Source organism: Bos indicus, chromosome 6 (genome assembly GCF_029378745.1).
Source record: "Bos indicus isolate NIAB-ARS_2022 breed Sahiwal x Tharparkar chromosome 6, NIAB-ARS_B.indTharparkar_mat_pri_1.0, whole genome shotgun sequence".
NCBI classification, from domain to species: domain Eukaryota; kingdom Metazoa; phylum Chordata; class Mammalia; order Artiodactyla; family Bovidae; genus Bos; species Bos indicus.
The window spans coordinates 84,596,184-84,619,112 of NC_091765.1; the positions used below are offsets into that span (position 1 = coordinate 84,596,184).

At 39.2% G+C, this 22,929-nt stretch overlaps 1 protein-coding gene across 2 annotated transcripts; it reads right to left on the reverse strand.

The window, feature by feature from the left end:
* Positions 1-1,072: 1,072 nt before the first annotated feature.
* LOC109560164 (transmembrane protease serine 11B-like protein) lies at positions 1,073-22,929 on the reverse strand. Of its 2 annotated transcripts, XM_019962150.2 has the most exons (10): positions 22,741-22,929; positions 19,980-20,095; positions 9,946-10,064; positions 9,780-9,847; positions 6,551-6,711; positions 5,832-5,870; positions 4,854-5,028; positions 3,629-3,888; positions 2,742-2,884; positions 1,073-1,949 (listed from the first exon to the last, which is right to left on the reverse strand). In XM_019962150.2, exons 1-10 carry the CDS (start codon positions 22,746-22,748, stop codon positions 1,788-1,790), a joined length of 1,251 nt encoding a protein of 416 aa, XP_019817709.2. In that variant the 5' UTR covers positions 22,749-22,929; the 3' UTR covers positions 1,073-1,787. The 2 variants fall into 2 exon arrangements, with proteins under 2 accessions (XP_019817709.2, XP_070647643.1); XM_070791542.1 differs by lacking the exon at positions 19,980-20,095 and having other exon boundaries at positions 22,741-22,926.

Consider the following 22,929-nt stretch of genomic DNA (forward strand, 5'->3'; position numbering starts at 1 on the left):
TCTCCCAACTTATCCCTCCCCCCTCCTCTCTTTTCTCTGGTAACCATAAACTTATTTTCTACATCTCTGACTCTGGAGCTGTCTTCTTGGTTATTCCATCACCACTTGGGGTGTGAGGTTGGCTCCTAGCTGCCCATGAACCATGAGCCCCCAGATCAGGTAGACATATTCCTCCCAAACAGAGGCCACCATCAGTGCCTGGTCAACCTGCTCCTGTGGGTCTGGCTCACCTCCCTCCTTCTGGGCCTGCATTCCCACTAGACAATGACCCCCAGATGGCTTTTTCCATGAGTTGATCCAGCAGTGCACAGGCACCCAGCACCTCTTGAAGATGCAAGACCTGCATGGCTACTGATCCCCAGGAAATCCTGATGTGTGGGGAGGCAGCCTGCCCACTATGCAAATCGCCTTGGCCTGGGAGAGGAGACATGCCTGGGTTCTGCCTGTCACCTCTGTGGCTTCCTAGAGAGCCACTTCCTAGACTCCAAGCTGAAATTCATTCAGATTGTGCATGATAACCTGACCAAACTCCACAGGCTGTCTGGGGCCTCAATTCTGATGCGGCTGGGCCAGCATCATCCTCAAGTGTGTCCAGGAGCCTCCAGCTTACAGGGCCCTTTGAGGATCCCACCCACTGTTTCCCCACCCCCACCCCCACCTCCCTACCCCTTACTCCCCCACCCACTTGCCCAAGCTTCTCTCTCCAGCCTTGAGGTAGATTTCTTTTCTGCTTTTTATCTTTCTTTTTTATTTTTTAAATTAGTAAAATATGATAACAAATTTACTAGAGACTTGGAAAACACAGAACAAAATTACATGTAGTTTCACTATATATTACAAATGTTTAAGTAGATAAATTAAGAATTTTTTAGTTGGAGTTTCAATATTAAGCTCTCAGAAATTAATAGAATGAAGAAGGTAGCTTTTTTACCACCCTGGAGCCCTCTCCCAAGTTATGAACCAAGTGGCAAGAATAACAGGGAAAAAAAAAAGAGAGAGACGGTCAACAGTAAGACTCTAGAAAACAAACCAAAAAAGAAGAAAAAAAAATTGTCATATTGAACAAAGAGAGTTTGTTTTTTAATTTGTTTTAATTAAAATATACTTTCATGGTTCATAGCTACTCTTTTTATACATGTTACAAATGAAGAATCTCCACAGAAGCCTTTATGAACAAAGCAAAATTAGTGTACCTGGTTTCTATGAGTCAAAAAGGTGTTTTTTTGCCTAATGTTGCTTATGGTGAAATTCTTAAACAATGATTTCAAGAGTTGATCAAGATCCCATGACAAATAGGAGACTCTCTAAGCCATGCCTAAATTCAGACCAGATTTAATTCATAGCTACATCCCTTCCACAAAAGATAGAAAGGAAGGCATATCCAGTGTGTTCCAACCAACTCTCAGAAGGTATTGGTTCTAGTCTCCTAGAGTGCTGCTTGCTAACCTGCAGTGGACAAGGACATATTTTCTCAATTCCAGAAAGTCTGAATGACTAAAACCAAGAGTGTTACGGTGTAGAGAGATAACCATGTTGTGGGCGCGAGAAATAGAAAACAAATAGAAATGGTACATTTTGATAGGAACATTTTCTTTAGTTAGGCTTTTCTCAACTAAACATGAGATTTTTTGTCTAGTCGAGTCTTCTCAAAGATCATAAATATTCCCTCAAAACCACAGTTTTTTCAACATAATTATTATACACACCAATTTAAAATACATGTTAAATAAGGCTTAGGAGTAAGAGGCCAAAATGACCTAAAACAGGGTCTATAAGATGCTTTCCTCTTAGATACCAGTCTTTGAGGCAATCCAGTTGCGGTAGGCAGTCACTCGTGTATAGACTCCTGGTTTATTGACTGTACCACATTCTGTTCCCCAGCTCACTATTCCAACAAGGTACCAAATATTTCGAGAGTTGGGATGAACTAGTGGTCCTCCAGAGTCACCCTAAATAAAAAATATTTGTCATTATGAGAATTTACCTCGATACTTTACTTACATAAAGTAGTAAGCCCAGATGAATTTGTGGTTCACGCTTCATAGAGACTGTTGGAAGGTGTATGATGTAAGTCTAACCTCAACTGTGATGGACTAGCCTATATATTCACTGGGGCTCTTTGGGGTAAACTTGAGTCTTGAAGCATGAACTGATAAGCATTCCATCAGAACACTTTGGGAGACATATATTATGGATATACTTGGAGTAGCAGGCTTCATATCTGAAAAATGTAACAAAACTGTAGCCCATGAGGCTACAAAGTAAAAGAAATAGTCTAGAAGTAATTTAAACATTTCTGAGACTGAGAATTTAGTGAAATATTGCTTAGAGTATGGACTGTGATGCTAGGCTATTTTGATTTATATACCTGATCTCCTGCATGCTAGCTTTGTGCCCTTTTGCAAATTACCTTCCTCTGCCTCAATTTCCTCATCTATAAAATGATAGTAATGATAGCATCTACATCACAAAGTTGTGATGAGGATTAAATGGATTCATATTTGTAAAGGACTTCAGTCAGTGCTTAACTCAGAGTAAGTCCAACATGTATTTATTAAACACTTATAAACACATGTGGCATATAGGGGAGAATTACTTTAGTCCCAGAGCCGAGAGGGAGTTTGACTGGACTGTAAAGAGTAAATTAACTGAAGCACAGAATTACTTTCATAGTGATAATTTACATAAAATAGTAGTTGCTTATATACTATATGGTCAGTGTGAATAATATCCAGACTTACCTGGCATGCATCAATATTTCCTTCTAAGTAGCCAGCACATAGCATTGTGTCTTGTATCATCCCATTATATGCTTCCCAAGCATTACAAGTGTTTGTATCAATAATCTTCACAGGTGCTTTCTGAAGTAATACTGGATATTCACCTAATGGACACAAACACTATCAGCAAAAGAGCTGCTCTGTAGCAGAGCAGGATGGAAAACTAGCTTTGTCCTCTCTGTATAAGACTTATATTTGACTCTGCTTATTCTAAGACTGAAAAAGCCCCTTTCCATCACTCAAACCAAAGAAAAAGAAATTTGTAAAGAATTGGGCTTCCACGGTGGCTCAGATGGTAAAGTGTCTGCCAGTGAGGCAGGAGACCCGGGTTCAATCCCTAGGTTGGGGAGATCCCCTGGAGAAGGGAATGGCAACCCACTCTAGTAGTCTTGCCTGGAAAATCCCATGGACGGAGGAGCCTGATAGGCTACAGTCCAAGGGGTTTTGAAGAGTCAGGCACAACTGAGAGACTTCACTTTCACATTCTAAGAATGAAAAAGCTCCTTTCCCTCACTCTAACCAAAGAATATATTTTTAAAGAATAATTTGAAACATCTTTCTAATGCTGTCTTCCTTTGACCTTATTTCCCTTCTTACATCTTTGCAGCAGCACCTTTTTAGTTAGGTTCTCCGGGTCAAGGGGTTTCCTCTACCAAATTGGCCTCCTTGGAATGTTCCAAATCAAGGATTTGCAAAGTCATAACTTCATATGCACCTTCCTCGAACAATTTCCTCGAAGTACTGGGCCTCCAGGGCTAAATGATCCTTTCGTTCTATCCCTGGATCATTTTTTTTTCTTGTTTCTTTTGTACCTTGAATATTAAGTTCCTACTCAAAACTTAACTTACCATCATATGAAAGTGCTCCCCATCCTGTGACAACAACTCCTTCACCTGGTGGAAAAATCTGTGTGGCTTCAGGAAGACAAACTGAATGGACATCGTTCTTAAATAAAACTTTTTCAGTAAGCAATATAACTGCAATGTCATCATGAAGTTCACCCCTGATGTAGTTTTCATGAATAAAAATTTGCTGAACATAGTGTTGCATATAGGGGAGATTTACTCTGGTACCAAAGGTGACAGTATAGTTCCTTGGATCTTGTGAACTGAAAGAAATAAAAATCATGTAGTTTGCTTTTATTTCAGAGAAATAGAGGTACAGGCTGCATCAGTTATAGTCTTTTCATGACATTAATGACAATTTCTTGCTTTGCAATCCATTAGCAGTGGTACAATCTGATTTTTTTAAATTCACTTGAAAAATCTTCTTTGAGTCCTTATACCTATACTATGTAAGATGATTAAGATGTAGAAACTAAATAGTTCATGCCTTCAAGAAATTTAAATCTAATGAAAGATTGGCATGAACACAAAAAGTTTTAATTCCCTAAATGGTTGTGTGACCACAAAATAGGAGGACTTAAATCTGCATGCTCTTGGGACTGGAAGATTTCTTAGGAAAAGTAGCATTTTGATGAGACTATAGAGCTGAGTCATACTTGCCTAAAAGACAAGGAGAGAAGGAGATAGGCAGGTGCAGAGTGAGAAGGAGATAGGCAGGTGCAGAGTGGGAAGGAGGTATGAAACAGGATTTTGTGTGATAACAATTGCAAGTCATTTGGGATATCTTGAGTATGAAGTGATGAGAGATAAGAAACATGTGAGAAATAAAATGTCAAGAATGAATGACTTTTTCCAATCTTACTAATAAGGTAGGAAAGCCTTAGATTGGCTTATCATATGATTTGTGTTTCAAACAAGAACACTTGAGAACGAGAAGGAATCCTATTGATGATTACACTGGGATAACAGGTGTAAACTGGAACTTTAGCCTCCCTGAAAGAAAGTGTTAGTCGCTCAGTTGTGTCCGATTCTTTGCAACCCCATGGACTGTAGCCCACCAGTTTCCTCTGTCCATGGAATTCTCCAGGCAAAAGTACTGGAGTGGGTAGCTGTTCCCTTCTCCAGGGGATCTTCCTGACCCAGGGATCGAACCCAGGTCTCCTGCATTGCAGGCAGTCTAACTGAGCCACCAGGGAAGCCCTAGCCCCAGGCAATATGATGAACTTACTTTTTAAAGCAGTGAGCTGCAGTCAACAGGTATCTGTCACTGATCAAAGATGCTCCACAGTAGTGCTGGCCATTCTTTTTGAGACTTGCTTGCCAGGGCCACTCTCCTTCCTGAGCAGTGGATCCACCCCTGATTCTATCATATGTAGCTGACATCCTTGGTCGTCTCCCACAGCCTGTCAGAAAGAGTCAGTGTTATACTGTTGAGAATAGAAAGATCCTGTTTGATTACAAAACTGAGATTCAGCTCAGTTATTCTTGTGTTGTTCTATCTGACAGTGTCTCTCACTGAAAGGAACAGAATGTAATCTACACAGGAATTACTAGCAACCCCTGGATCACCTTCCTACCCATCATACTATCTCCAAGACTCTTCAGCACTTGGAGGATATGGAAACTGTGCAAGGTGGATAAAGACACCATTAAGTACATGGACTCTGCAACCAGACTCCCTGGTCTGAATTCTGGCCCCATCATTTACAAGCTGTATGAATTTAAGGAAATTGCTTCACTTCTGTATGCTTCAGTTCCCCATCTCTAAAGTGGAATAATAATTTTTGTAGTTCAGTTGCTAAATTGCATCTGACTATTTGTGACCCCATGGACTACAGTTGGCCAGGCTCCCCTGTCCTCCACTGTCTCCCAGAGTTTGCTTAGATTCATGTCCATTGAGTCAGTGATGCTATCTAACCATCTTATCCTTGACCATTCCCTTCTCCTTTTGCCTTTAATTTTTCCTGATATCAGGATCTTTTCCTATGAGTTTACTCTTCACATCAGATGACAAAATACTAGAGCTTCAACTTTTCAGCATCAGTCCTTCCAAAAGAAATAATAATAATACTTATCTAGGATTGTTGTAAGGATTGAATGAGTTACATGTAAAGCAACTAGAACTGTGTCTGATTGAGAATAACAAATCTTGATCGATATGTTTTACATCATCACATACATTTAATTAAAAAGTATCTGAACTTACGGTTGTTGATTATCTTTTCAGCTTTGGCCTTACTGATTTCTGAAATAGAAGAAAAGGCTCATTGTAAATTTAATTACTAGCATTAATCACTGACCCTGGGGCTGGTGATGGTAGGTCCAGAGAGAAATAATTTTGAATCTCAGGATAAAGTGTCAACAGAAGGGAGAAAATATTGGCTTATTTGAATTGTTCTTTTACTATATATGAATGCGCAATATGGAAATACTATCTTCATAGTTCCACATGAGAGACTTCATTTAATTGGAATTGTACTCTATATCATCCAAAGTGGAAAATTGCTAGTATACTTCCTTTGAAGAACAGGAAGACCTCCAGGTGAACCTGATTCCTGTCAGTAAACAAAAATAACTTTTAAAAATTGACTTGTCTTATAATGGCTGATCGAATCCTATTTCTGAAAGTTATAGGAGAGCATGAAAAGAATACAAGAATACATCACTACTGTAAGGATTGTTCAAAGTTTTACTATTTACTTTAGAATAAAGAGCAGCTTTTCCCTCAGAGAACTAATTTTAAGGTGTGGCATTATTATGATCTAAGTGTGTTTTAATAATGAAGAATATAAATTGTTGCTCTGATATAAAACTGTGACTTATTCATTAAAAAAATGGGAATCAGCTTTGTGCTTGGTGCTTGTGATACATGTCCAGGATAAAAAGGTGAGAGTAACACTACTTCCATCTAGTACATAAGCTTACCCTCAAGTGTAAGCGAATCAGGATCTGTGGTCAAGGATCCTGAGTGGTTCCTCAGCATTTGACGTAAGATGCTTTCAATCCCTCTTCTTGTGTTTTCTTTCATTGATTTGGGCGCCTTGAATACCAGCCATATATGTGCTGTCACACTGTTGTCAGCAGGACTAAAAACACAGTAAAAGTTTCATATGTTGCTAAAAATGAACATTTTGTCTTTATTCCTTGACCTCTTATATCTTCACTTCGGTTCTTTTGTAGGTGTTTGTAGTACCTTCTCTTTAAGTTAATCACAGGATCATCCAGCTGCCTACCTTTGCTCGTATGCATACAGCTATTCAGTTTAGAAGACAAGTGGTTCTACACATCTAAAAATGTAGGAAAGGCTTGAGGCACAGAGTAAAAGTATCATATAAGAACCGGGATCATTTATTCCTACATTCATCAGTCATTTATTGAGCTGCTATGAAAAGTGACTAGGTGTTATGGGGTGATACAAGGGTGACTATAACAGAGTTCCTACTCTCAAGAAGTTTCCAGATTTCTAAGAGAGATGACATCTATACAAATGACTATAATAAATTAGTGAGGCAAAGCAATAAGATGTTTATCTTATCTGCAAATAAGACAAGTCATGGTTTACTTAAAGTATCAGAGAAATTTTTATCGAAGAGGTAACATACACACTAGACCTTAAAATATTTTTATCACTATTTCATCATCAAGCAAAAATTGCTATCAGGCAGAGCAAAGGAGGAATAGTACTGCAGAATAATTGAGTAGCAATAATATTAATTAGCATTTACTGGGTATCTGCGGTGTTCCAGGTACTACATTATGACGTTTATTATCACACTTAGTCTCTACAACAACCCTGCACCTTAGGTGTCATTACCTTCCTTTTGCAGACAAGGAAAACTTGAGACTTTGAAAGTCTACCCAATGTGCTCAGAGGCTTCCCTGGTGGTGCAGTGGCAAAGAATCTTCCTGCTAATGCTGGTTTCCTGGGTTCAATCTCTGGGTTGGGAATATCCCCTGGAGAAGGGAATGGCAACCCATTCCAGTATTCTTGCCTGGAGAATTTCATGAAGAGGGGAGCCTGATGGGCTATAGTCCATGGGGTCTCAAAGAGTCAGACATGAATGAGCATGCAAACATTCAATGTGCTAAAGATCACACAGTAATTAAACTAAGATCCAGATACAGTACAATTGACTGTCTAACCCAGGCTCATTACACTATGCACTCTGTCTCCATGCCCAGTTGGCCAGTGACAACAGTGTCTAGGAGACTGAGTTCAGATGGAAGAGGATTTGAATACTAGCCAAGGGGTAGTGGTAAAGAGAAGTTGTTGAATAAAACTGTGCTTGTGGAAGATTAACCTGACTGTCATGTTCAGGACAGATTTGGTTGGTATTGGAATGTGGGTGGGGGCAGTGCAAGAGGCGGGCTAATGGACTTGTAAGAATTGTTGAGCATCTCCGAGGTTAGTGTCTGAAGTGGTATTATTATGCTTTAGATCTTTCTAATGAATGATTATCTTTTGTTACGTAAATAAAGTCATTCCTAGGTAGCACTCAGCTAATACAAGTTTGATTATAGTAGCAGTTGAAAGTCAAAAGTATTAGATGCTCAATCGTGTCTCTTTGTGACCTCATTGACTGTATCGCACCAGGCTCCTCTGTCCATGGAATTTCCCAGGCAAGAATACTGGAGTGGGTTGCTATTCCCTTTTCCAGGGGCTCTTTCAGACCCAGGGATTGAACCCAGGTCTCCCACATTGCAGGCAAATTCTTTACTGTTTGAGCCATCAGCAAGCTGTGCCCAAATGAAAACCTCAGACCTATAGCCTCTCCATCACTTTCCATGGGCTCACACTTCCAATAGATACCTGAAGTTATGTGTGTGGGAAAACCAAGCAGAAGCCTTGGGGTGGTTGCAGTCCTGTTTGAAAGATATCCTTTAGTGTTAGCCTCCCACTGTTTCCAATACTAAAATCAACTCCCAAAATTAATTCTAATTGAGCTTTTGAACCATTTTGCAATTCTAGGAGTCCCCTTGAGTTTCAGGAGCAGCAGAAGAAGGGCAGACATAGTCTGATGGCCTTGACTAAGGTAAAAGCAATAATAGCCTTCATTGGAAAAGTGTTTACTTGCAAATATTTCCATACACATTATCTTCTTTGATCTTAAGTATAGTTTTATGAGGAATGCAGTGTATGTGTTATTATCACTATTTACAGACAGGAAAGCAGAGTCAGAGTGATGTATCGATTCACTCAAGACTCTAGGGTTACTAAGTAGCAAAGCTGGATCAGGTTGTTTAACTCATATTCTAGAGCTCCACTGGACTTCCCTGGTAGCTCAGCTGGTAAAGAATCTGCTGGCAATATAGGAATCCCAGTTCAATTCCTGGATCTGGAAGATCCCCTGGAAAAGGTATAGGTTACCCACTCCAGTATTCTTGGGCTTCCCGTGGCTCAGACAGTAAAGAATCCACATGCAATTCGGGAGACCTGGGTTTGATCCCTGGGTTGGGAAGATTCCCTGGAGGAGGCCATGGCAACCCACTCCAGTGTTCTTGCCTGGAGAATCCCCATGGACAGAGGAACCTGGTAGGCTACAGTCCATGGGGTCCCAAAGAATCAGACACAACAGTGACGAAGTATAGCACACAGAGCTCCATTAAGTAGTCCATATTTCTGCAAACTCTTGCAGAAAACACAGCACAGCTATTTTGCTTCTTGTTCTGGCCACTAAAAGGATTTCCTTGGAATCAAAGTCTGGTGTAGAAATGCTTTTTTCTACTGTAAAAGAACTCTAGGGCAGTTCTCCAAGGTGTTTAGCTAACTTGCAAGAATAGAAAAACATGAAAAAACATATGTATTTATGTTACAGCTAAATAAAAATGTTATGCCATCAAACATTGGTCTAAGAGACCAGTTAGTATTTGCTGAACATAAAAACTTTAAATACTAGAGAAATGATTCATATGTGATTTAAGAAATAATGTATTCTCAGTGTGGCTAAAAATGAACTTAACTAAATAGCTCAAACTGTGCTTTAGTTGTACACTAAATAATTAGCCTGATATTTGGCTTAGGATGATGTCATTCATTAGTAACTTTCTGGCTAATGATTGTAATATGTCAACAGACTCTTTTTATAGTGGTATTTGAAATATAATGATATATGTAATAGGTTGATAGCTTTTCTTACAGTTATTAGTTACTTACACCAGTGTGATGACTTGAGAATTGATGTATTGTCTGTAAATGCTAGAACTCTGAAACGCATCAGACATCTGTTAAAGAGAACATAGAGTCAAACATTAAATTCCAGTAATAAGTTTATGTTTCAGAGAATTAACAATGAACTAAATATAAGAAAATATTACTTTACCTTCGTCTCAAGAATTTTGCTAAGATAGTTATTTTCTGGTGATGTCTCCTTTTCATAATTTCTATTATATGGGATATTCAGCACTTTAAAGCTACCTTGGTAATAGTAGGTCTTGTTTTCTGTGAGATAAGGAAATGATCCAAAGATTATTTAAGTGAAATGGATTTCAAATCCAAATATAAATTACATGGTAATACCAGCTATTAATAGTAAATAATATGTTCATATTAGATATTTACAAGCCTTGTGAACCTTTCTAGGGCAGCTGATTAGATAAACTGGGCTTTGTGGAAAGTATTTATAAGACCAATAATGGAGCAGATCCATTTCAGACAAAGGTCAGAAAGAAGAGTTACATCTTGATTGAGACAGATGAAAGTGAAAGTCACTCAGCCGAGTCTGACCCTTTGCTACCCCATGGACTGTATGTATAGTCCATGGAATTCTCCAGAATTCTCCAGAGTGGGTAGCCCGTAACCTTCTCCAGGGGAATTTTCCCAACCCAGGGATCAAACCCAGATCTCCCACATTGCAGGCAGATTCTTTACCAGCTGAGCCACAAGGGAAGCCCAAGAATACTGGAGTGGGTAGCCTATCCCTTCTCCAGCGGATCTTCCTGACCCAGGAATTGAACCGGAATCTCCTACATTGCAGGTGGATTCGTTACCATCTGAGCTATGAGGGAAGCTAGGACATGCTATAAATGATATCTGTCTAGAATAATCAATTTTTGGAGTATAAATAAAAATTGCTGGGACTTCCCTGGTAGTCCAGAGGCTAAGACTCTGTGTTCCCAATTCAGAGGCTCTGGGTTTGGTCCCTGATAAGGGAACTAGATCCCACATGCTGCAACTAAAGATGTTGCATGCTGCAACAAAGATCAAAGATCCCCATGTGCTACAACTAAGACCTTCTACAGCCAAATAAATAAAAAGTAAATATTTTAAAAATTATTAGCATTAGCACCCCACTCCAGTACTCTTGCCTGGAAAATCCCATGGACGGAGGAGCCTGGTGGGCTGCAGTCCATGGGGTCGTGAAGAGTCGGACACGACTGAGTGACTTCACTTTCACTTTTCAATTTCATGCATTGGAGAAGGAAATGGCAACCCGCTCCAGTGTTCTTGTCTGGAGAATCCCAGGGATGGGGGAGCCTCGTGGGATGCCATCTATGGGGTTGCACAGAGTCGGACATGACTGAAGTGACTTAGTAGTAGTAGTAGTAGTAGTATGTGAAGATACTTTATAAAAACCATGTGAAGAATACCCATTTTTCAAGAGAAATGTGGTCTCAGAGATATTCAGTATTTTACCTAGCATCATTTAGCTACTAAAAAGAGCCAAGTATCAATACCTGACCTCTTGACCTGTCTGACCCTGAAGCCCACATCTAATCCATTACATTTCCTTCCTAAATTTTTATAGATATTATGCTGTTTGATATATAATGCATCTTACTCCTAATATGTGATAGATAGAAGCATCTAGGAATATGCTAGATAATGGATAGTAGTGCTTAGCATATAGTAAACACTAAAAAAACATTAGCATTAGTTTGTAGTATGATCATTGCCTTTGAAGATTATCTTGTGGGAGAGACAGGCTCAAAATGGAAAAAAGTATACATGAGATACGAATAAGGACATAATTAAATGATAAATTTAACTGTTAAACTACAAGTTCTGTATGAATATAGAAAGGCAGACACCGTAATTAAAATAAAATATGAAACAGGAAAACAATAGAATGGGAAAGACTAGAGATCTCTTCAAGAAAATTAGAGATACCAAGGGAATATTTCATGCAAAGATGGGCTCAATAAAGGAGAGAAATGGTAGGGACCTAACAGAAGCAGAAGGTATTAAGAAGAGGTGGAAAGAACACACAGAATAACAAGACAAAAAAGATCTTCATGACCCAGATAATCACGATGGTGTGATCACTCACCTACAGCCAGACACCTTGGAATGTGAAGTCAAGTGGGCCATAGGAAGCATCACTACGAACAAAGCTAGTGGAGGTGATGGAATTCCCGTTGAGCTATTTCAAATCCTGAAAGATGATGCTGTGAAAATGCTGCCCTCGATATACCAGCAAATTTGGAAAACTCAGCAGTGGGCACAGGACTGGAAAAAGTCACTTTTCATTTCAATCCCAAAGAAAGGCAATGCCAAAGAATGTTCAAACTACTACACAATTGCACTCATCTCACACGCTAGTAAAGTAATGCTCAAAATTCTCCAAGCCAGGCTTCAACAGTATGTGAATCGTGAACTTTCAGATGTTCAAGCTGGATTTATAAAAGGCACAGGATCTGCCAACTTCAAATTGCCAACATCTGCAGGATCATCAAAAAAGCAAGAGAGTTCCAGAAAAACATCTATTTCTGCTTTATTAACTATGCCAAAGCCTTTGACTGTGTGGATCACAATAAACTGTGGAAAATTCTGAAAGAGATGGGACTACCAGACGACTTGACCTGCCTTTTGAAAAATCTGTATTCAGGTCAGGAAGCAACAGTTAGAACTGGACATGGAGCAACAGACTGGTTCCAATAGGAAAAGGAGTACATCAAGGCTATATATTGTCACCCTGCTTATTTAAATTATATGTAGAGTACAGCATGAGAAATACTGGGCTAGATGAAGTACAAGCTGGAGTCAAGATTGCTGAAGAAATATCAGTAACCTCAGATATGCAGATGACACCACCCTTATGGCAGAAAGTGAAGAAGAACTAAAGAGCCTCTTGGTGAAAGTGAAAGAGGACAGTGAGAAAGTTGGCTTAAAGCTCAACATTCAGAAAACCAAGATCATGGCATCTGGTCCCATCACTTCATTGCAAATAGATGGGGAAACAGTGGAAACAGTGTCAGACTTTATTTTGGGGGGCTCCAAAATCACTGCAGATGGTGACTGCAGCCATGAAATTAAAAGACACTTACTCCTTGGAAGGAAAGTTATGACCAACCTAGACACCATATTAAAAACCTTATTTTGCCAACAAAGGTCCATCTAGTCAAAGGTATGGTTTCTCCAGTAGTCATGGATGGATATGAGAGTTGGACTATAAAGAAAGCTGAGCACCAAAGAATTGATGCTTTTCAACTGTGGTGTTGGAGAAGACTCTTGAGAGTCCCTTGGACTGCAAGGAGATCCAACCAGTCCATCCTAAAGGAAATCAGTCCTAAATTTTCATTTGAAGGACTGATGTTGAAGCTGAAACTCCAATACTTTGGCCACCTGATGGAAAGAACAGACTCATTAGAGAAGACCCTGATGCTGGGAAAGATTGAAGGCAAGATGAGAAGGGGATGACAGAGGATGAGATGGTTGGATGGCATCACCGACTCAATGGACATGAGCTTGAGTAAACTCTGGGAGTTGATGATAGACAGGGAGGCCTGCCATGCTGCAGGCCATGGTATTGCAAAGAGTCGGACACGACTGAGTGACTGAAATGAACTGAACTGAACTGATACATTGTCATTATAAATATGGTGGAAATATTTTGCAGTGAGAAAAGTGAGGGAAAAAGAAGTTGAAAACTTCTTAAAATGCTGAAAATGTGTAGTTACAAATAATCATTTGCGAGTGAACATTGTTAATTGTTGTTAGCTGGTTTGTGGTCATGGATCATTTATCATAGAGATAGGGCTTTGCAGTGGTAATGTACTAGGTTTTACTATAGGTAGCAAAAAATAGACCTTGAAGATGTTCAATTTTATTTTTCATAATTCATTGTTCACAATGCATCCTTTAGTTCTTTATTTAGATTTCTAAATATCTCTGCAATAAGTGAACCATGAACTTCCTGATGTTCAAGCTGGTTTTAGAAAAGGCAGAGGAACCAGAGATCAAATTGCCAACATCTGCTGGATCATGGAAAAAGCAAGAGAGTTCCAGAAAAGCATCTATTTCTGCTTTATTGACTATGCCAAAGCCTTTGACTGTGTGGATCACGATAAACTGTGGAAAATTCTTCAAGAGATGGAATCCCAACCACCTGACTTGCCTCTTGAGAAATCTGTATGCAGGTCAGGAAGCAACAGTTAGAACTGGACATGGAACAACAGACTGGTTCCAAATAGGAAAAGGAGTACATCAAGGCTGTATATTGTCATCCAGCTTATTTAACTTATATGCAGAGTACATCATGAGAAACACTGGACTGGAAGAAGCACAAGCTGGAATCAAGATTGCCGGGAGAAATATCAATAACCTCAGATATGCAGATGATACCACCCTAATGGCAGAAAGTGAAGAGGAAATAAAAAGCCTCTTGATGAAAGTGCAAGTGGAGAGTGAAAAATTTGACTTAAAGCTCAGAAAACGAAGATCATGGCATCCGGTCCCATCACTTCATGGGAAATAGATGGGGAAACAGTGGAAACAGTGTCAGACTTTATCTTTTTGGGCTCCAAAATCACTGCAGATGGTGATTGCAGCCATGAAATTAAAAGACGCTTACTCCTTGGAAGGAAAGTTATGTCCAACCTAGATAGCATATTCAAAAGCAGAGACATTACTTTGCCAACAAAGGTCCGTCTAGTCAAGACTGTGGTTTTTCCAGTGGTCATGTATGGATGTGAGAGTTGGAATGTGAAGAAGGCTGAGCGCCAAAGAATTGATGCTTTCGAACTGTGGTGTTGGAGAAGAATCTTGAGAGTCCCTTGGACTGCAAGGAGATCCAACCAGTCCATTCTGAAGGAGATCAGGCCTGGGATTTCTTTGGAAGGAATGATGCTAAAGCTGAAACTCCAGTACTTTGGCCACCTCATGCGAAGAGTTGACTCATTGGAAAAGACCCTGGTGCTGGGAGGGATTGGGGGCAGGAGGAGAAGGGGACAACAGAGGATGAGATGGCTGGATGGCATCACTGACTCGATGGACATGAGTCTCAGTGAACTCCGGGAGTTGGTGATGGACAGGGAGGCCTGGTGTGCTGTGATTCATGGGGTCGCAAAGAGTCGGACACAACTGAGCAACTGAACTGACTGAACTGAAATATCTCTACTTATTATAATAGTCAGTCATGACTATTCTTCAGTGTAAATCAATAAGTTGGCCAGATCCAAACTGATTTTATTACAATTGCAAGGAGCACCTTCCCAGAGCCGGTGGATAAACTGGAACATTTAATATCTAAGATATTTAAGGCTGAGAAACTATCCCCTAGAACAAGGAAATCAATTCTTTTTCAAATTTTGTTTATCTATATTTGGCTGCTCTGGGTCTTCATTGCTTCCGGTGGACTTTCTCTAGCTGTGGCGAGTGGGGGCTGCTCGCTAGTTGTTGTGCTTGTATGCGAGCTAAGTTGCTTCAGTCGTGTCAGACTCTTTGAGACACTATGGACCATAGTCCACCAGGTTCCTCTGTCCAAGGGCTTCTTATTGCAGGGGCTTGCCTTGTAGTGTGTGGACTCTAGAGCACAGGCTCAGTAGTTGTGGCCCATGGGTTTAGCGGCCCCACGGCATGTGGAATCTCCCAGACTAGGGTTCGAACCTGTGCCGCCTGTATTAGTAGGCAGATTCTTAACCACTGGACCACCTGGGAAGTCCAAGGAAATAATTTCTTGAGTATTCTATTCTTACTTTAATTCTATGCAAGAAGCCTAATATACCACTGAGGTTGTTCAGTATGCTAAGATCACTGTGAATATAGCCTTTGTACTCTGTTGGTACCTGATGAGATGAAAATAACCCCTTAGAGATGAAAAATCTAAAGCAAATATTTGCACCTTATGATTAACATTCTCATCTCTAAAGTAGTCCAAATGCAAATATGAATTGAGAAAGATAAGGTGCAGAAAGATTTATTTTACAACCTTTCCATGACTTGATTACTTACAACTTATTTCTGTATAGAAACCCTGCAATTTACACACACATGGTTTTGAAGGATTGGGTTTTGGTTTTTTGTTTGTATTTTTTGTACTGAGTGCTCTAGGTGCAATAGAGTTTAAGAGAACATTTCTACTTAAGGCTGTGGGACTACAACATTCTCCTTTCTCTAAGCTCAGAAAAAGACCAAAAGAAAAGGGAAGGCTTAATTTAAAGAGCTCTAAATGATTGACGCAACTAGATCCCAGTGTCTCCCCCAACTGCTAAATTTTCTGGATTAGGAGAAGGCAATGGCACCCCACTCCAGTACTCTTGCCTGGAAAATCCCATGGACGGAGGAGCCTGGAAGGCTGCAGTCCATGGGGTCGCTGAGGGTTGGACATGACTGAGCCACTTCACTTTCACTTTCACTTTCATGCATCGGAGAAGGAAATGGCAACCCACTCCAGTGTTCTTGCCTGGAGAATCCCAGGGACAGGGGAGCCTGGTGGGCTGCCGTCTCTGGGGTCGCACAGAGTCAGACATGACTGAAGTGACTTAGCAGCAGCAGCAGCAGCAGCAGCAGCAGTGAAAACTGAGACACTGTTTAAAGCATGTGCACATTCTAAAAATGTATATGCTGAATTCTTCCCCTGCCCCACTTCATTTTTCCCCTAGCCCAGAATATGCTCATGTAAAACAAATGAAGTTTCTCTACACCGAGGAATTCTGACCAGTTCAAGAAAAAATATCTAAACGTATTGGTAACTTGAATTCTCTCAACAAAACCACCTAAATAGCACAGTCTATAGTTAACAACATTGTCAACAGATATCTCTTTCATAGTGAGTTTCAGTCAGCTCTTTAACCTCCAATCCTAAATATTAGCAGACACTGAGCTGAAAGATTAACATATATTTGAGACAAGTATCTAATATGAAATATTGCCAAAATAAACAGAGAAAACATTTGAAGAAAGAGACTAAAAACTAAGACAGATTATTATATTCGGAGAAAATTTTGTAAGAAATAAAACCAAGATGTTATATAAAGGAATAACCAGATAATTAAAAAGCAGTTATACATATAACTGCAGAAACAAAGAATTCAGTAGAAGTTTGGAAGATAAACTTGAGAAAATGACCAAGAAAGTCATTTTTAAAAATATGAAGGGATGGAAAAATAGAAAGAAACAGATAAGAAAATTAGAGACTACATTTAGGAAGCCTAATATCCAAATTACAGGAGCCCCAGAAAGAGGGTAAAAGGGTAGAAAATTATCGAAGAAAAAAATCTAAGAAAAATTTCAGGAACTGAAGCACATGAGTTTCTAGATTGAAAGAAAGAAAAGAAAGTGAAGTCACTCAGTCGTGTCCAACTCTTTGTGACCCCATGGACTGTAGCCCACCAGGCTCCTCATCCATGGAATTTTCTAGACAAGAGTACTGGAGTGGGTTGCCATTTCCTTCTCCAGGGGATCTCCCCAACCTGGGGAATGAACCCGGGTCTCCCGCATTGCAGGCAGACGCTTTTACCATCTGAGCCACCAGGGAATCCCAAGAATCCCACTTCACTTCACTTTCTAGATTGAAAGGATCCATTAAATGCCAGCACAATGAATAAAAATAAGATCTAGATTATATCAAATTACCATAAAATTTCAAAATACTGGGGACAAAGAAAAAAAATCCAATAAGGTTTCAGAAGATGGGAGAGTAGGAGAAGAGTTTTCATTCAAAAGTTTGAAATCAAAATGTCATCAGAATTCTTGGCAGAAACTATAAAACATGAAGATTATAGAGCTCTAACTTCAAAATTCAAAAGGAAAACATTTTTCAACCTAGAATTCTATACTGTTAATTAAGGTCAAAAGTAGATTGTGATATTTTCAGACATGTCAAAATGTAAACTTCCCTGAAAGTTTCTGGAACATACATTCCACAACTAAGTGAAAGTGAAATTTGCTTTCCGACTCTTTGAGACCCTGAGGACTATATAGTCCATGGAATTCTCTAGGCCAGAATTCTAGAATGGGTAGCCTTTTCCTTCACCAGGGGATCTTCCCAACCCAGAGATCGAAGAGAGGTCTCCTGCATTGCAAGTGGATTCTTTACCAGCTGAGCCAGAAAGGAAGCCCGAGAATACGTCAGCAGATAGCCTATCCCTTCTCCAGAGGATCTTCCTGACCCAGGAATTGAACCGAGGTCTCCTGCACTGCAGGCGGATTCTTTACCATCTGAGCTATCAGAGAAGCCCACAGTTAAGTGAATAAAATAATAAAAAGGAAATTCAGGTATTAGGGGGTTAGACACAGTCGACAGTTGAAAATAACTCTTAGAAAGTCGCTAAAGGGAAATTCCAAATCAACAACCATGTAGCCAGGGAGTGAAGAAGTATGACATGAATAGTAGAAAGTAAATACATATCGATAGTTGAAAAGTCCAGGTATAGCAATGTTAAGCGGAGAAGGCAGTGGCACCCCACTCCAGTACTCTTGCCTGGAAAATCCCATGGACAGAGGAGCCTGGAATGCTGCAGTCCATGGGGTCCCTGAGGGTTGGACACGACTGAGCGACTTTATTTTCACTTTTCACTTTCATGCATTGGAGAAGGAAATGGCAACCCACTCCAGTGTTCTTGCCTGGAGAATCCCAGGGACGGGGAGCCTGGTGGGCTACTGTCTCTGGGGTCGCACAGTGTCGGACATGACTGCAGTGATTTAGCAGCAGCAGCAATGTTAAGAACCAAACAGTTGAAAACGGTTGCTCTGAGAAATGGGAAATAAGGGTAGCGGAGGAAGGCTTGCTTTTTTATAAAAAGCTGTAACAGTTTGACTCTTAAAACTAAAGTATATAAAGCTTGCTGCTGCTGCTAAGTCGCTTCAGTCGTGTTCGACTCTGTGCGACCCCATAGACGGCAGCCCACCAGGCTCCCCCGTCCCTGGGATTCTCCAGGCAAGAGTACTGGAGTGGGTTGCCATTTCCTTCTCCAATGCATGAAAGTGAAAAGACAAGGTGAAGTCGCTCAGTCGTGTCCAACTCTTAGCAACCCCATGGACTGCAGCCTACCAGGCTCCTCCGTCCGTGGGATTTGCCAGGCAAGAGTACTGGAGTTGGGTGCCATCACCTTCTCTGATATGAAGCTTAGGAGGAGAAAAAAAATCCAAGCATAGCAAAGTCATGGATAAAGGAGTAATGGTGAGCATATGAATATTTGAATATGAAAATATATTCATTCAAAACTCCAAAACTGTAGTAATTATAATTGTAAACCAAAATAAAGTGCTATAAATGTTGACAGTGAAAAATAATAATATTGGTAACAAACTACTGAGAAGTGTGACAGACAAATGAAAAGTCTGTGTACTTATTTTTAAACTTTCATAGCAGGATATGAATAACATAATGTCTAAAGTTAAAACACATGATTTTTAAAAGTGACTCCAACTTCTCTCTTGTTTTCCAAAGTCTTTTTTAAAATGTATGTAGAGAAGACTTTTTATTGTTAATATCTTTGTTATCAAGAAACAAATAGTCAAAATTCAATATTCTTTGATTTCTCTTCATCACATGGACTGTAGCCTACCACGCTCCTCTGTCCACGGGATTTTCCAGGCAAGGGTACTGGAGTGGGTTGCCATTTCCTTCTCTCTTCGTCACATACAATGAGTATAATATTTTAATTACCAATATAAAATAACACCCTTGATACCATCTTGGTAGATTACTTTTTCTGACTGTCTACCAATTTTCCATGCACTCACGTCTTTATATAGCATACATTATGCTGGTAAAGAATCCTGGTGGCTCAGCTGGTAAAAAATCCACCTGCAATGTCAGAGACCTGGGTTGGGAAGATCCCCTGGAGAAGGGAAGGGCTACCCACTAGTATTCTGGCCTGGAGAATTACATGGACTGTGTTGTCCATGGGGTGGCAAAGAGTCGCACACAACTGAGCGACTTTCACTTTTTACCAATTATCTATGCACTCATGTCTTTATAAAGCATACATTATGTTACCTGTGTATATTCAAAAAGATGTCTGTAATACACTGACAAATGTTGACAATGCTTATTTCTGGGATCTTGGGTCATTCATTAATGGCCTTTCTAAAAGGAGATTATTTGTTGTTTGCAATTGTTTCTTTGTCTTGTAGAAATAGAAATGAAGATTGCAATAAACTTAAAGAAATAGAAATGTTTTCTTTACCAACCTACTGCCAGAAAATGAACTAGGAGACCAATAGTGGTTCCTAGGATTGCCACCACTCCAAACACAATGAGGAAAATCACCCACAGTGGCAAAGATGTCCGAGAAACTGTCACTGGTCTGCAAGTAAAGAATATGAATAAGAAAGACATATTAGAAAAGTCAACCATTCCAAATCTTTATTTATTTTCTCTTCACCCCTAGAATATCCACACTCTAAACACATTAGTAGCAAAAGACATTTGAAGACAGGAAGGAAGGAAAGAAGAAAGGATGGAAGGAGAGAGGAAGGAAAGAAGGAAGAAAGGGGAAAAAGGAGGTGAAGCCTATGAGCTTGTCTTAAAGCTTATGACTGAACCTCTCTGGATCTGTGCTATGAAATTATTTTTCAGGAGTTATGATGCTTGGTGCCAAGTTACCTTTACTTAGACTCTAGTTCCCTCCCCTGATCAATGGGTAGTGGAAAAAGTAAGTGAAGACCTTGCCAGGTAGGGGGGGGCAGGAGGAGAAGAGAATTTATAATTTTTATCCTATGATTATGATCCTATGTTATTTACTATGTCCTTATTATATAAAAAGAACACCCACAAATATGAAGTGCCATATTGGATCAGAGCAGTGCCCATCTCCCTGCCATGAATTCGCAAAGCTTCTGTGGCAAGGATCTAAAACATAGCTTTAAGAGTTTTCCTATTTCATTGGACTAGCCCTACAAAAGAATTTGAAACTGAAAAATACGGTTTTGAAGTCTTGACTTTCATTTGTAGTGTTTCCTCTCTTCCTCTTGGTCTTTCATCACTCAGAACTCTTGTGCAGCCACAGACTACCTAAGGTCTCATCAAATGCACCTTCAGAGGCAACCATGCTTTAAGATTCCCCCAAGATGCCCCAGGCAATCAGATTATTGCCTCACCCTGAGAAGTTACTCACTGAACTAGGGCCTGAACCTTTCCTGGCTAACTAGCTGTGCTTAGAAACAATGGCTTAATCCTTTGGACTCTTTCAGTTTAGGACTTCACACAAGTGTCAGAATGACGGAGAAGGAGGAGGTGCTCTATAAATAAAAATAATATTACCCGCCCAGCATAAAAGTGATGACTAGCTTACAGGCAAAATGAAACAGAACAAAACAATCTTTTTGTTTCTTCTCCGCTTTTAAGTGTGTGTGAACGCTCTTTCCTTACTGATAGACCAAAGATGAGACTAATAAGAAAATATCAGGGTTACAAATATCATAATATTTTTAATAAAAAAGAAATCACATAACAGTATTTACTTTAGTTCAATAAAAATATTCTTAGTTTGCTCTATCGCAGTGAGCATGCTCTTTCTTTTTTAAAAATGAAAAATTTATTTCATTGAAGTATAGTTGATTTATAATGTTGTGTCAATTTCTACTATACAGGAAAGTGATTCAGTTACACATATATATACATTCTTTTCATATTCTTCCAATATGTTTATCAGAAGATATTGAATATAGTGTCCTGTGCCGCACAGTAGGACCTTGTTGTTTATCCATTCTATGTATAATAGCTTGCATATGCTAAATCCTCTCCAGCACTCCCCTGACTGAGCATGCTCTTTCTAATTATATTTTTACATGAATTTATTTTTATTTTATATTGGAGCACAGTTAATTAAGAGTATTATGTTAGGATGCACATTTTTTATACAAATATTTGTGTAAAGTATGAGTTTGTACTTCAGTTATCCTAATTTATAATGTTATAAATATTATAAATTAGGATCAGTTAATTTTGGTATATTGTATACATTGTAATGAAAACTCCATGCATGTTTTTAAAAGGTTGGCATGAATAATGATTGTTCACATGATGAAGTAATAATCTAATTAGATACTTGAGGTAACACATATCTATACATAGTTACACTATTCTAGTTTATGAACATTTTACAGATAAAAATACATAATTTTATATATTATTCTATAGAGAACTCTTATGAAGCAATGGTACTGTGAGATTCAAGGTTATATCCATGAAAGCACTTCAGAAAGCACAGATATTAAACAAAAATGAAGGATTCATAATCATTACCACCAATAACAATTTAACATTAGCTTTATGAGGGAAGAAACTTATCTCTGCTTCCTTCTCTCCACTTTAAAATAGTCACACATTGACCTAAATGGCAAGGAAATCCAAAAAAGAGGGGCTATATGTACATGTATAGCTGATTCTCTTTGCTGTACTGTAGTAAATAGCACAACATTGTAAAGCAATCATACTCCAAGCATTTTTTAATAAATAAAAATATAAAATAGATAACCAACAAGAGACCTGCTGTGTAGCACAACGAACTCTGCTCAATACTTTGTAATAACCTAAATGGGAAAAGAATTTGAAAAAGAAGAGATACATATATTTGTATAACTGAGTCACCTTGCTGTACACCTGAAACTAACACATTATTAATCAACTAAATACTCCAATATAAAATTTTAAAAAGTTTTAATTAAAAAGCAGTTACACATTAATATTGTTTTTCATTCACAGAATGTTAAGCGGCATGTTAGCTTTTTGAAGCACTCCCCAAATTGCTAAAAAAAAACCCCTATAGATCCCAGGTACAACATGTAAATAAGAGGGTCGCTCCCAGGCAGGAAATCCAAACTGCTGTGGAAAAATTATGAATCCCCCTCAAACTCAATTGTTTTACTGCACCCCTTGGGTGGGAGTCATAGTGGGAAAAGTGTTAATTCTTTTTATGTCAGAATTTTAGTCAAGCAAGTCTCCACTTACCTGTACATAATGTACTGATACAATGGCTGTTGATGTTAGTAATGATAAAGGAAACTTCTGTACTTCTTTTGTCCTGATCAGTGGTTCTCAGGTAAATGTACTAACCACAGTGATACTTGGGATCTTAAGGGCTGGGTGCAATAGCAGAAAGCAATTAAAAGTAAACTTGTTTAACAAGTGTTGATGACA